Source organism: Solanum tuberosum, unplaced genomic scaffold (assembly GCF_000226075.1).
Source record: "Solanum tuberosum cultivar DM 1-3 516 R44 unplaced genomic scaffold, SolTub_3.0 scf00468, whole genome shotgun sequence".
Classification (NCBI taxonomy): Eukaryota; Viridiplantae; Streptophyta; class Magnoliopsida; order Solanales; family Solanaceae; genus Solanum; species Solanum tuberosum.
In genome coordinates, this window is record NW_006239401.1 from 338,021 (window position 1) to 352,032 (window position 14,012).

Below are 14,012 nucleotides of genomic sequence, written 5' to 3' on the forward strand. Positions count from 1 at the left end.
AAAAATGAACACTAAATGTGTCCAGTACAATAGATTTTCTCATGTTTGGTTGGTAAAAAAGAAGTCGGTTTTTAGAGTAAACCCAACGGCCAAAACCTTGTGTTTTGCTTGATTTTACTGATAATCCATCTTCCCTACTTCTTCTCTTCCTTATATTCACCCATGTAATTTATCAACATGTCAAAGTATTCACAATTTAGTCAGTAAGTATAATATATTAAGTCGCGATGAATTCTCAATCGTTTCTGAATTTTCACTTTATACATGAGTTTCCAATCGTGCATCAATAATGAAATCTCTACAAGAAACAGAATCCAATCTTTACAAAGACGTTCAAAATATTTTTTTTGTTAGAACATAATCTGCTTTTTATATATCTTTCCTAGACGTATTTGAGAATACCATATCAAACCAGAAAGCATACTCAAGGGATGTGTGGAAGTTCATGTCTACCTCTCCAAAGAAAACAAAAACAAAAAAATTATAAAAAAAAACAAGCTCTTCTACTTCTTCAGTTACAACAAAATATCCGGAGATAAACGTGTCACTCCTTTGCACCCATTCAAGAAATTTAAGATAATGAGCAACAAAAACAATCATATTATCTTATAATAAAATACATGAACAGGTACAACTTGATTACATGAATCTTGAAGTCAAACCACATGAGCAAAGCGATGTATCAATCCTTGGGAGAAGAAATGTTGGATTTTGAGGGAACGGATAGATTGGTCTCGAGCATAAAAGAAAGATCATGCATCTGTAACATTATACTTTCTATATTCACATCATTCTTCGATGGATTTGATTCAGCATGAATGGCTGTATTCTCTGAAGCATGTCCAGCATCGTCACCAACCTTGCTTGGGGTATCAACGGCACTAAAAGATGTCAAATGAAATATAAGAAATTGTTGATTGAACTCGAGTGTAGGAAGTTAACAGTTAAATAGTAGTAACAAGGAAAACAAGAATTCAATCATGGTTTAACAAGGTAAAACTCTCAAAGGTCAGATGTATCATTATTTTGCCAACTTGTTAAAAAAAACCTTTTCCATCTATTTCTGGATCTCTTTCTTCTACTGCTTTGTCTCAGGTAGTGTACTTCCCAGCGTCCCTAAGTTATACTCCCCTGAAGAACAATAATCTCAAATTTCACCTTGGATACTCTAGCCACATCCCAAGGTTACACTATCTCAAGAACAGACAGACTTAACCAGCAAACTAACAAAAACCAACTGTCCTGGACAGAGATCAAATCTATTCTAACAGGCCTTTTTTACCTTTTGACAAGCTAGAAATGCCTAACTTTTTTTTTTTTGGGGGGGGAGGGGTCTATAGAAAACAGACTCTCTACCCCCCACTCCCCCACAAGCACACACAAAGGTAGGGCAAGGTCTGCATACAGCCCACCCACCCTCCCCAACCCCACTTGCAGAACTATACTGGGTATGTTGTTGGGGAACGAGCAGGGGGTGGTTGGATTTGAACCATCGTTGCTATTGTTGTGAGTTTACTTTTCTGGGACAAGGAAACACATCATCCTCAGCCTGAGAAGACAATAATTTCCTTCCCCTGCTCCAAAAGAGCCCATGTAATCTTACTTCTCCAGGCTCTTCCCTTTCAATCTCTAAGCCATTACAAAATTTAAAAACTCTTTCGTAAACATGTCTGTATCTTTTTTCCCATGCTTTGAAACTCTTGTTTTCAGGTGAGGGGGGCACTGGGTAGGTCAAAGGGGAAGAGGAGTCTAGTGAGAATCAGACCTTGCACCTCAAGGATGTAGACAGTTACCACTCAACATCCAGTTCCTACTTCTTCAGACTCAAATTTGCACTAAAGTTGAACCATAAAACTTCTAAGCTATCTTAAGCTTAGTATATGCTTAGCTACTCCAAGGAACTTTCAGTGGATACTGCAGTATCTTTTTCCTACATTATTTTCTTACATTGCTCCTTCCATAGTTAAATTCTGTGATTCTTACAATATTTCTGACTTAATTCGTTATATTTTACTTTCAGAGCCATGGTTGAAGCCTGTGGTCTTCCAGATTCTTTCTTTTCTATTGCTTTTTCTTACACTCGTATTCTGTGATTTTAGTATGTTCAGAATTCAGATCTAATTCCTTTATTTCTACTTTAATTCTATTTTTGGTTCCAGGAATGGGAGAGCAAGGGTGAAAGAGAGAAATTAACTTAATTCTTTCCCCGAGGTAAGATTCTGATAATTTACTTCCAATCATTTTGTATAGAAGGAAGTAAATCCAAAATATTTCTACTTCCTTTCCAAATGGGAAAAGCTTATGTGGAGGGATATTCAGACCCCTTTAAATTTACTTCACCTCCTTGACTCTAAACAAGGGAACTCAACCTAATCTCACATTTCCTTGCAATCCTCCAGCTCCTTCTCTTTTCACCCCAACCACAGTATAAGAGCCATAGTTGATGCCTATGTTCTTCAGAATCTCCACAAAGAAAAATCAGTCAATATTGAGGCCATATAATGAAATAATAAAAACATGCGCACACCTGAATATGGTAGGAACTTCCAAAATATCTCCATTTCCTTCCGCAGAAACACCTTTTTTGCCAGGTGCACCTGAAAAAGGATTTGACTGCGAAAAACTGCCAAAATCCATATCTTCAAGATTTGAACTAAAATTTGTTAGTTCTGCGTTATTGTTATTGTCATTGTTGCTTTGCACCAGCATATTCTCAAATGGATCTTTACTGGGTGCAGAGGTGGCAAAAGTATTCCACTCGTCAAAAGAATCATGATCTCCATTTGTTGTATCAAGTTTAGGTGCAGGTACATTCTCAAATGGATCTTTGGTGGGTGCAGAGGAGGTAAGAGTATTCCACTCATCAAAAGAGTCATGATCTCCATTTGTTGTATCGTGTTTAGGCACAGGTGCATTATGAGTCTGCCATGTGTCATCTTGATACCAATCAATGCTAGTTGAGGGATCGTTTGAATTATTTTGTAATTCAGCATCCTTGGGTCTGGAAATTGGAAGAATTTCCCCAGCTTTCTGTGATGCTTCCAGATTTGCACTATCCCATAGGTCAACTGCTGGCCAGTCATTAGCTGCAGGAGAAACTGCTACAACATCCTTCAGTTTCCCTTCTGTTGGGCCTTCTGTGGTTCCAAAAACTGTGTCTAACTGAGCAGAAAGATCAATATCTGAGCCAACAAAAGCATCAGTTGATTTGGAACCTTCATGCTGGTTTCCAGAACTAACTGTGGAACTCGTATAGGTGTCAAACGCTGCAAAGGCATGCTGACCTCCAGAACCCACTGCAGAACTTATAGGAGAGCTAGATTCGTTGGACACATTCTGCTCTCCTGAACCAGCAGCTTGAAAATCTGCTTGCCATCCAGAAAAGTCATCACTTGTTTGGACAGTAGACGAGGTCACAGCTGGTTCAGCGGATCTGAGATTCTCAAACAAACTAAGATTCTCGTGGCTTCCAACTGTTTTATTTGCTGCAGACCCAATATTATCGCTTATGGCTGTCTGTTCTTTGTGCGCAATGGATATGTTCTCCCTCTTTGGAAAAGAAAGAAAGTTATCCAGGTCAAATCCAGTCGGATCGTAAGAGCTTTTGCTTAGCTCTAGCTTCTTGGTCATGAGAGTGTTGTCTGTCTCCAGCTCAGTTGGCCATCTTATTTTCAGATCAAGGAAATCAGATAAAAGAACTTCATCATGAGGTGAACTCGGCCCCTTGTTTACCTGATTCTTTTCAGTAGCTGCTCCAACCTTCTCCTGGAAACCAAATGGGACAAGTTCTTAACACATACTCCTAGTTCAACAAGTTAACAAAATTCTATCAGAAATACTAGGAGGCTTAAGAAAAAAAATATTGAAGGAAGATTTAGAGAGTAACAGAGACTGATATACACTCAATGGTTAGTGGATTCGAGTACTATTCAATCCACTAAGTCTTTTTTATATATAGCTCGACCCGTATCTGCACCTATATAGCTACAGAAAGATATATCGAGCCATAGGACTGAAGCATAAATCATAGTAATGACCAAAAAACACAAAGAAGCCCAGTCTTGGATTATCCGGCCTTTATAATGGAAGCAAGCAAGACATCAAGATAGAGCAATGAGCAAAATCGTGATTTGAGATAGAGGAAGAGAAACCCAATATAATCTAGGAAGGTGGATTCGGAGCACCACTGCACTTACTAATTCCTCGCCATGGATTAGAATTTAGTGTAAATATACCAGTTTCTAAAAAGATTTTTTTTTTTTAAAATCTCATCTTGCATTATCATTCTCCCGTAACTGGTAAGAATACCCATACCCATATAAAACCCAGGGGTGTGTCCTAGTGATCAATAAAGTGGGTTGAGCACCATAAGGTCTGAGGTTCAAATCCTAGCATAGACAAAACACGAGGTGATTTCTTCTCATTGTCCTAGCCTTGGTAGACAGAGTTACATGGTAACTGTTGGTGGTGGGAGGTGGCAGGTATCCATTGGTAACTGTTGGTGGTGGCAGGTGGCAGGTATCCAATGGAATCAGTGGAGGTGCTCGCAAGCTGGTGGTATAAAAAAATTACCCATATAAAGCAATAAGCAGAAGGGACACCCCATACCATCCACCAAGGATACTAAGTTAGTAGATTTGAAGAACAGCAGCTCTCACTAATCGCAGGTCACATAACTCCTTCTGCAATAGTGATCTATCTCGTGAATCCCCTGTCTTTGCCTAGCAAGATATGTCTAGTTCTCCCTCCACTTGCCTGTCTCAGTAGGAATTGGAATAATCTCTGATTTCAAAGAAAAAGCTGAGGCGAGAGCTATACCTTCTGGAACCGGAGCAATAACTGCTATAAAGTAAGGAGATGCCCAGGAACGATCCCTAAAACAAAGACTCGGAATGCTCCACGACTAAGTATACCCATTCAGACTCGCTTTTGTTCAATTATAAAAAAAACTCACAATAGGTTGAATACAGTATAAATACAATATATTTTCAAAATAAAATTCAAATCCTAATCTGCAAAACATAATAGAAAAGATCTAATCTTGCATTATCAATACTCCATAACAGGAAGCAACCAACACTATCTCATAGAGAAATAAGCAAACTGAGTGTGTTTCAGGTAGAGAGACCCAACATACCGATCCATCAAGGCGAAGAGCTCGTAGAAACCATTGATAGCCCACAGTGGACTTAAATGAAATAGGGTCAGGAGCAACGTCAGGGTTTTGGTGCAATTTGTGGCCACAATATATGCAAATCAAGGACTGGAGCCCTCTGAGAAGCCTACCTTGGCAGTGTTTACAGCGGAGATAGGGTGGAGAAGGATCGAAGGCGGCGACGGTGGCGGAAAGAGAAGGCATAGCCGGAAGTGATGAGTCATCAGGGAGGTAGTCGGGTAGACCCGCTTCGGTTCGGGTCAAGATCTTGGCTTGTTGGATCAGATCACTTGGGAGCTCGAACGCCATTGTCGAGCAAATTGAACAGAGTTTTGTGTTTAGTCAGGGATTATTTTTCTTTTCTTCACTTAAATCTACTGTCCGTTCCCAGATACTCTTTTTTTTTATTTTCTTTCGAGTTAATTGTTGAAAACATTTTCAATACCATCTAAATTCTGAACCGTGGAAGAATTTATTTTTTATATCATATATAAATTGTTCTTAAATTTTGTGTTTGTTACGACATCTTCATTTTACACATAATAAATTTGAAAAAATATCTCCTCACCAAATTATCAATTTTTTGCGAGTATACATGTTCTTTTTATTTATCTGAACTATTGAGTTAGCGAAATATTGTTCACACCCGAATAAGCATCAGCATTGAGGTGTATTTAATTTTAATATAAAGAAAGTGATAATTTACTCTAATTTAAATGGACAAATGAAATAATATATAGTTAAGATAAGACACTGGCGAAAAATAATAGTATTTTATATATGTTTTGAACCATTTTAACTCTTTTATTCTTGTGCTTGGCACATTATTCTTTCCGTTTCCATTTTGGATATCTGCCTTCATTCTCGTTAGCAGCTTTTTTGTGTGTGAAATTACATCACATCTTCAGCCTCACAAACAAACTATCCTTTTTTTTCCACCCAGTGTCCGGGCGCTCCCTCAACAAAAGGGACTCTGTACTCAAAGGGACTCAAACCCGAAAACTCTGGTTAAAGATGAAGGAATACTTATCACTCCCCACAAGCATTTTATCACCATACTGAGAATTACAAAGCAGAAAAGACGAAGGAAGAACAAGTGTCCTATGGATTCAGGAGGCTTCAAAGCATAAAGGACAGTGCAGTCTTTTTTGTAATTCCTCATTTGACAAACCTATCTCTAGTATACAATCTTCCCATAGCTGTTACTTTATTAAATACAAAAAGTCACTTGGGAGCATCATAACATATTGTTGAATCCGAAGGCAAAAGGGCCACTTTTTTAAGCTAAAATGTCAAAACGGACAATCAATTCGTAGAAAAACCAAAAGATTACTTGACAATTAGCCAACCACTGAAATGATTCAACTACCTTTCAGTTGCTAACCTCCAAACATATTATCTTACATTTCCGCCTGCATCTTATCTCCATTTTGCTTATGACAACCACTTGAATTAGAACAAAAATCTTATTCCAGCTTCCTCTGATAATACAACACTGCATATGCTGCAACCATACTTGGTGTACAATCAGAAAACGGAACACTCATCTCCACCCGGGTTGAGCAACCAAAGCTAATCTCTGGAGGCCTTAGCAGCTTAATAACCTTTTCCGCAGCAATAATTTGTTTTTCTCGAAGGTTGTCATCAAGTATTAAATCCCTGCAATTTCAAGATTCCCGAGTGATACTTTAAGTCATTTTAAAGATTTATAGCATGTACTTTCACACACATAGGCACACAATTGTAGCTCTCTAATTTTCATCTTTAAAAACCTTTTGTTCCATCTTTGATTGGTTTCATCTGCATTTTCTAACAACGAAAAATAACAAACTGCAATGTGGAAGAAAGTATAATCTCCTGCCTCATGGTCAGCTCATCCATTTCTTTAGTATATATTCTTTTGATGAAAACATGCACCAAGAAGGTGCAGGTGTGCAGTACAAAAGCTCAGTTCCTTATAAATGCAAGGAGCTGAGAAAGCCTAGCATGGACTCCATGTCATATACATACAAAAGATTACACCAGAACTCCTAAAAATACAATGACTTTAACTTATACTTCAGTCTGTGTATAGGTATAACTTTTCCTTCAATACTCTCTCTTAAATCTGCTCCTTCTTTTCCATATTAGTATTATTATTGTTACTCTCTTATTATCTTTTTCTTCGATTTTATTGTTAACTGACAACTGTTGTTTCCTTTGCTTCGGTTATCGTATTATTTTGATGTTGATACTGTTCTTTTCTCCATTATTTCCAACGTGGCTTCTTCACTACAGTATTTCCTTTTCACACATGCTTTGAAATGCTTAACTTGAGCCAAGGGTAATAACGGAAGCAGTCTCTCTACCTTCACAAGATAGGGGTTAGGTCTCGTACACACCACCCTACTCAGAATCCACTTATGGGATAATACTGGATATGTGGTTGTTGTAATAGTACCCAAAAAAAAGTGCAAGCAGCTTATGCATTTCATTGGAAGATATTGTCCAAGACAATCATTTTATACATCACCAAAGTTTACCTAAATTGCTCCAGATAGAGTGAGAAACCAAAAGGGATAGTGGTCATTTAGAGGAAGCTTACTTGAGCAATGATGCCAATTTCGAAGGTGTGCATTCCTGGAATAGAGCTTCAGGAATTACGGCTGAATTCAATAGAATATTAGGAAGAGAGATGTATGGTATAATAGCTTTGTAACGTATGAACCATTCTGTCAGGAGATGGGCTCGATATGCAACAACACATGGCAGTCGTGCAAGCTGCATCTCCATTGCAACTGTACCTGAAGTACATAATGCTACACTGCTAGCCTGCATTATGCAGAAATGCAGTTCAAGTTACCAACTCCACCTTGAAACATTGAGTAACAAATTAACAATTTAGATATTCAACAACAACATACTCGGTGTAATCCCACAAGTGGGGTCTGGGGTGGGTAGGATGTATGCCAGCCTTACCCCTACCTTTGTGTGGTAGGTAGGTTGTTTCGATAGACCCTCAACTCAAAGGAGAAGTTATAGAAGTACGGATGCCAATGCCAGAAAGTGAGCAATCATAAAATGGACTCCACAATCTATACCCACAATTAAAGTAGTTAACCTATATAACTTTTTAACATTATCTTTATTCATACAGATGAACTACTCCCCCGCTTCAAATTATGTGACATACTTTGACTCAGCACAGAGTTTAGGAAAAATACTTTTGAATCTTGTGGCCTCAAATATGTCATACATTTGTGTGGCTATAAAAGTTCTTCGTTAATGACAAAATGAAAAAAATTCAAGTTAGATTGTTTTCTAGTATAGAAATGTGACAAATCTTTTTGGAACGGACTAATGGAGAAATTGTTTCACATAAAAAGGAACACTCATGAACCATAAAAGTAAAGGGAAAAGGACAGTCATATGAATGGATCCACGTATTATCTCCATCGTTGATTTAGTCATACACAGAAAATGTCACTTCTTTACTCATAAGATGATTTAACAGCAGAAAGATGTCCTTAGGCTTTGTATGTCCTCCTAAATAATTACAAACAATGAACTGAAGTTTCAGTGTTTGGTATATGAAAAGAGAAAAGTATTGGTGGCGACAAAGTGTCAAGTAAATAATTCACGCACTATCCAAATACTAACAACTATATTTAGGAAAAGTCTTGTTGGTTAAACAAAGATTATCTAAAACCAGTCTTGGTGTAACCACTGACTATTGAAATATCCTACACCAGTTAAGAATCTAATCCACATTAGAACTCTTTGGATTACTAAAAGCAATGAAACAACTTAAGAAAGACAAGAATATTTTTTGTGAAAGATTCTACCAATTGAAAAAAGCTCATAAGCCAAGTGTCAAGTCTTTTTCACTTGATCTTGTTCTGGATTTTTATTAAGCTTCAATCTGCCAAGAGCTTGATATATGCTACCTATCATCAAGGACAAAACTAGAACTGACAACATGGTTTCCAATTGACCAGCCTTTAGTAGCAAAGACTTGGTCATCATCCTTGGATACTAGATTCCCCCATCAAGTGGCTGACTCTTCCCAACTCACAGTGACTATCAGCCTCTCAGCATTGCGAAGAACAATTCAATGCAAAGAAGAATGAAAAGATGCTAGCATTCCATTACAAGGTGTACGTAATTGAGGTTTGTACCTTATGAATACCGCCAAGAGACTTGCCCCTTTTTCCAGTTACACCATATTTGAAAATTGAGTCATTTTGGTCACAGTATGTCTCAAAACAGTTGAGCTATTCTAGAATAGTGAACATTCAAACTTTTGCTGAGCCCCAAAAGTACAAAGCCAGAATAGAATGCATAACTCTAGTTCTAGCCTTAGTTGCGCGGACTCTTCACTTTTGATGCCGCACCCGTCTCGGATTCTTCAAAAATGCACTACTTTTGGCGAATCCGCCACGCACCCGTTGGCATTTTTGAAGAGTCCGAGCAACATAGTTCTAGCTACTTAACTAAAAACTGTATAGGTACAAGCTCAAGTGCTTACACTAAATGAATCGTATTTCATCTGGTGTGATCCTCCAGAAACCAATACAACAGATGATGGCCACTTACGAACAGCTTTACTGATGTAGTCTTCCACATGTTGATTAGGTGCCACATGAACTGCTGCTACCAAGTTCGGAAAAGAACCTTTTAATTGCTCCAAAGTTTTAGAGAATATAGGGAACATTCGAGTAACCTCCTGTAATCTACTTCCAGGAAGCAAGGAAATAACTGGGGATCCTTCAAATTAAACAAGAAAACATAATTACAAAGCTGACGAAGATAATCAAAACTGAGGGATTAGCACACATGACACAACCAACCAATGAGAAGGAAATCGATATCCATTTTTTTGGGTAAGACACTGGAAGGATAGAGATTTTAACATATGAGGAGTGAACACGGGGAGAAAATCTTGCATTATTAGATAAATGTCAAATTACAGCAAAAACACATAAATATATTTTGTTCATAAAAATCAAAAGTTTTTCCCACATTAAACACCTTTGTACTTTCATCACGAAATAAAGTTACAGCAGAAGCTTTCTAGAAACAGTATCATACAATTTAACATACCCGATGACATTCCATAACCAGTTAGAAATGCTTCAGCATTTCCTTCAATTCTGTATCTTCTTTCAGTGGCATCCTTCCCCTAAAATTCAATATAAAACTACATTAATATTAAATGATCCTTCCGTCAATCAACTACATTAGATTATAATTCACTGTTTCGTGGTGGAATAAATTAGAAGTTGTTAATTGACAACAGAAAAATGCAATTTCAAAAGTTAAAATACCATACTCTGACCTGAAGACATTATGATGGAATCAATCTATCAGAACAATCATACAAAATTTCTAAGTGAATTGTTTCTTGATAGGAGTTTCTCTATTGTACCAGCAAAATCATACCTGAATTCTCAGTAGATTGTTTCTTGAAAAGAAAAAATATCTGCATGCCCAAAAGCTAAAAAGCCGGATTATAGTACTAGAACTTAGAAGGCATAATTTGAGTGGTGAAGGATGCACTACTACGTCATTAGTCGTTATTACTGCTTGTCATGTACCAAACGTTAAATAGGACACATATCAAAATACTGATTTACCTGGCATTCCGGAATATCTTCAAGGGTGGGATGACCAACAAAGGTTGCTGCTACGCCATTTGATCTACAGACTTCTGCCTCAAATGGAAGAATGCATAATACATGATCCACAAAGTGAAGAAGTCCTTTAAGTCTTGCTTCACCGCCTTTCCAGGCCCAAAATGATGGTGATACATAATGGAAGTGCAGCGGGCTAACCATCCCATGTTGAACACAAGCAGCTGCAAAATGTATTTCCTATATTCCTAATACCTTACTTTTCCCAGTACAAAGGTAAACTTGAAAATCTCTTTCGAACTCACAAAAGCTACAGAGCATTACCCCTCAGATGCTTTAGGAAACGGAAGGAAAATCCTTTAGCGTCTACAGTGAGTACGACATGAGGCTTAAAAGAAAGAGCAGCTTCTATCGTTTGCTTGAGCCTAACCTGACATTTTAAAATCCAAATAAGCTCCTTATTTCATGCATATATCAAACCATTCAGACAGCATAAATCTTTTCCTTCAAAATGTCACTTCAAGTAAATCACTTGGAAAAACTACAACTTGATTTTCTTTATGCAGATATTCATAAGTATCCGTACTCTAAATTGATTAAGATACGGCAGCAACTCCCAAATGCCCATTACTGCAATATCCTCCATCGGGAACAAAGGATTCAACCCTTGCTTAGACATCATCTTCCTGGAAATATACACAGAAATAACAATGATAATTAAGGAGTTGACAACTTGACTTATGCATGAAGCATTATTGATTAGTGAAACGCATAAGATACTTTCAAGTTTCAATTTTAACTTTAACAAACTGATATTAATCGTCAATAAGAGTGCGAGAAAGAATGAAAACATCTCAAGCCATAGTTATCGATTATGTGAACACTATAGTAGTTTAGAATCTTAAGAGACTAAGAGTGTACCTCAAATTTCCTATAGACTATGTGAACACTATAGTACTCCTCCCTTTCAATTTGTTTGTATTATTTCCCTTTTTAGTCCATTTCAAAAAAATGCATCTTTACTTTTCTGGCAACTCCTGAATTCTAACTTTTCACATGACATATTTAAGACTACGAGATTAAAAGACATTCTAGTACAAAATTCAAAAGTTTCTTTAATTTCTTAAACTTTTTGTCTAAGTCAAAATGAGATAAACAAATTAAAACAGAGGAAGGGCATACAAAGTTGCGGAAAAAGATCTGTTCTTGGCAAACCAAAAAAGACAGAAAATATGATAAACAGAGAACTAAAAGAAAGTTAAACGTTACCCTCCAACACCAGCAAAACGAACAGGCAAAGGAGAAAGCTTTATTAGAGAACCCATTACACGGGACCCAATTGTATCACCAGAAACCTCCCCAGCAACAATGAAGACCCTAAGTTCACCATCTTTTGAAGCAAAATCAACTGCAGATTGACTTGAAACTGAGAATGTTCGTCTCATTTTCCGCATCAACTTCATGTTTACCCCCCAATTCACATTCCAAATTCTTCTAAAACCCATATCTTTGCAAACCTATCATCAAAATAATATACACACAATCTTAGAAAAACCCTTAATTTGAAAAGTACTAAAGCAGTAAATGAAATGGAAATTTCCTGAACTTGATTCTTCTTTTTGCCTGGAAAATGGCAGAGACTGAACAGATTCACCAGCTCTCCATCTCTTCTTTCCCTTCTTCTCGAAAAGATTAGCAAAAAGACCAAATGACAATTTGGTTCAAAATCAAATTATTTTGATATTATAATTTTTATTCTATTTAAAATAAATTATTTTGTGATTGTAATAATGTATCTTTATTTAATCAACGGAAAAGGGTCAAAATTAACCTTGAACTATGCGAAATAAATCACTTATACCCTTCGTTATATTTTAGGTTCAAAAATATCTCCGTTGTTATCCTAAGAGACCACAAATACCCTCAAGAGTAAACACCCCAAATTTTTAGTGATGTGGCAAGCCACGTGGGACTAATCCCTCCACCTAAGTGTTGCCAACTAGGATTCACTACAAAAGAACTAGACCTTTAGCGGCGACATAAGTCGCCACAAATGCCCAAAATATCGCCACTAAAGATTTTAACTGATTTTTAACATTAAATTCTAATTTTGTGTCTTTTTCTTCGTTGTTTTTAAAAAATCACAAATCATACTTATTGATCAAGGAGGAGTTTGAAGACACTATATGTTTTATTTTTATGATATATGTAAATGCATAAAATGTACTATGATGCATTATGTAGTAGGAGATTTGAATCGAGAAGTAATTTTGATGATTTTCGTAATAATATTGGATGTTTTTAATATTGATTGTGCATGTTATTAATTTTAAAAAATTAGGTTGCAATCGAAAATTAATTATCATATTTTTTTGTTGAAAAAATATGTTATAGTAGAGAATGGTTGTTGTAGCCTTAGTTGTCACTAAAAATCACTCATAACCTTTAGTGACAATATTTTGGAATTTTATGGCGATTTTTATTGCCACTAAAAGTTTTGTTCTTTTGTAGTGAATCTTATTTGGTAACACTTAGTAGAGGATTTAGTCCCACGTGGCTTGTCATGTCACTAAAAATTTGGATAGTTAACTCTGGAGGGTATTTGTGGTCTTTTGGGATAACGGCAGAGATAATTTTGATCCCAAAATGTAATGGAGGGTATAAGTGGTCTATTTCGCATAGTTCAAGGGTATTTTTGACTATTTTCGGTTTAATCAAATACAAAATAGATTTGCTTTAATATTTTACGAAAAAGGGATCATATTTGCCCTTATCCCTTCAGAAGGGTTATATTTGTCTTTGTTATACTTTTTTGCTATATTTATCTGTGTCATCTAACTTTAGCCATATATTTACCCTTGAATCGTTAAGTGTCTTATCATCATATGTGGTGCCCACGTGACACGCTTACATGGATATATATATTTTTTCTAATTTAATTATTATACCCAATCCAATATTACCCACCCATTTAACTCATAAAACTCAACTCCTAATACTTATTTAGCTATGTATATTGTGATTTTGATATTCATATGCAATGTGTCCTTCTGCCCCTAATTGATGTTCTTCACATCACCATCATCATGAACTTGAGCTCATATTTGAATCCCCTTTCGATAATGATGCAGATGTTATTTTTATTTGAGAACTATGCAACGACAATGCGATTCTTAATTGCTGGTTGAATTATTGTGCTAATTGTGATTTTGGCACACATCTCGAATGAGCCATTTTCAAATCTG

At 36.6% G+C, this 14,012-nt stretch overlaps 2 protein-coding genes across 2 annotated transcripts; both read right to left on the reverse strand.

The window, feature by feature from the left end:
* Positions 1-434: 434 nt before the first annotated feature.
* Positions 435-5,595, reverse strand: LOC102585133 (uncharacterized). Its single transcript, XM_006364110.2, has 3 exons — positions 5,138-5,595; positions 2,528-3,765; positions 435-881 (listed from the first exon to the last, which is right to left on the reverse strand). Exons 1-3 carry the CDS (start codon positions 5,462-5,464, stop codon positions 683-685), a joined length of 1,764 nt encoding a protein of 587 aa, XP_006364172.1. The 5' UTR covers positions 5,465-5,595; the 3' UTR covers positions 435-682.
* A 644-nt stretch (positions 5,596-6,239) lies between these two features.
* On the reverse strand, positions 6,240-12,501 carry LOC102585460 (probable lipid-A-disaccharide synthase, mitochondrial). Its single transcript, XM_006364111.2, has 9 exons — positions 12,374-12,501; positions 12,037-12,284; positions 11,354-11,453; positions 11,092-11,197; positions 10,771-10,991; positions 10,238-10,316; positions 9,663-9,901; positions 7,740-7,966; positions 6,240-6,814 (listed from the first exon to the last, which is right to left on the reverse strand). Exons 2-9 carry the CDS (start codon positions 12,270-12,272, stop codon positions 6,622-6,624), a joined length of 1,401 nt encoding a protein of 466 aa, XP_006364173.1. The 5' UTR covers positions 12,273-12,284; positions 12,374-12,501; the 3' UTR covers positions 6,240-6,621.
* Positions 12,502-14,012: the final 1,511 nt, after the last annotated feature.

What these genes read in the sequence shown, in the direction of transcription:
- LOC102585133 (XM_006364110.2), bottom strand. Translation starts at nt 5,464, where the DNA reads ATGGCGTTCGAGCTCCCAAGTGATCTGATCCAACAAGCCAAGATCTTG. An exon ending in CTCTTCGCCTTGATGGATCG is followed by an intron (nt 3,766 to 5,137) that starts GTATGTTGGGTC and finishes TTTGGTTTCCAG; the next exon opens with GAGAAGGTTGGAGCAGCTAC. An exon ending in GAAGTTCCTACCATATTCAG is followed by an intron (nt 882 to 2,527) that starts GTGTGCGCATGT and finishes GACATCTTTTAG; the next exon opens with TGCCGTTGATACCCCAAGCA.
- LOC102585460 (XM_006364111.2), bottom strand. Translation starts at nt 12,272, where the DNA reads ATGGGTTTTAGAAGAATTTGGAATGTGAATTGGGGGGTAAACATGAAG. An exon ending in TTTCCTAAAGCATCTGAGGG is followed by an intron (nt 10,992 to 11,091) that starts GTAATGCTCTGT and finishes TACATTTTGCAG; the next exon opens with CTGCTTGTGTTCAACATGGG. An exon ending in AAATTGGCATCATTGCTCAA is followed by an intron (nt 6,815 to 7,739) that starts GTAAGCTTCCTC and finishes TTGAAATTGCAG; the next exon opens with GGATTTAATACTTGATGACA.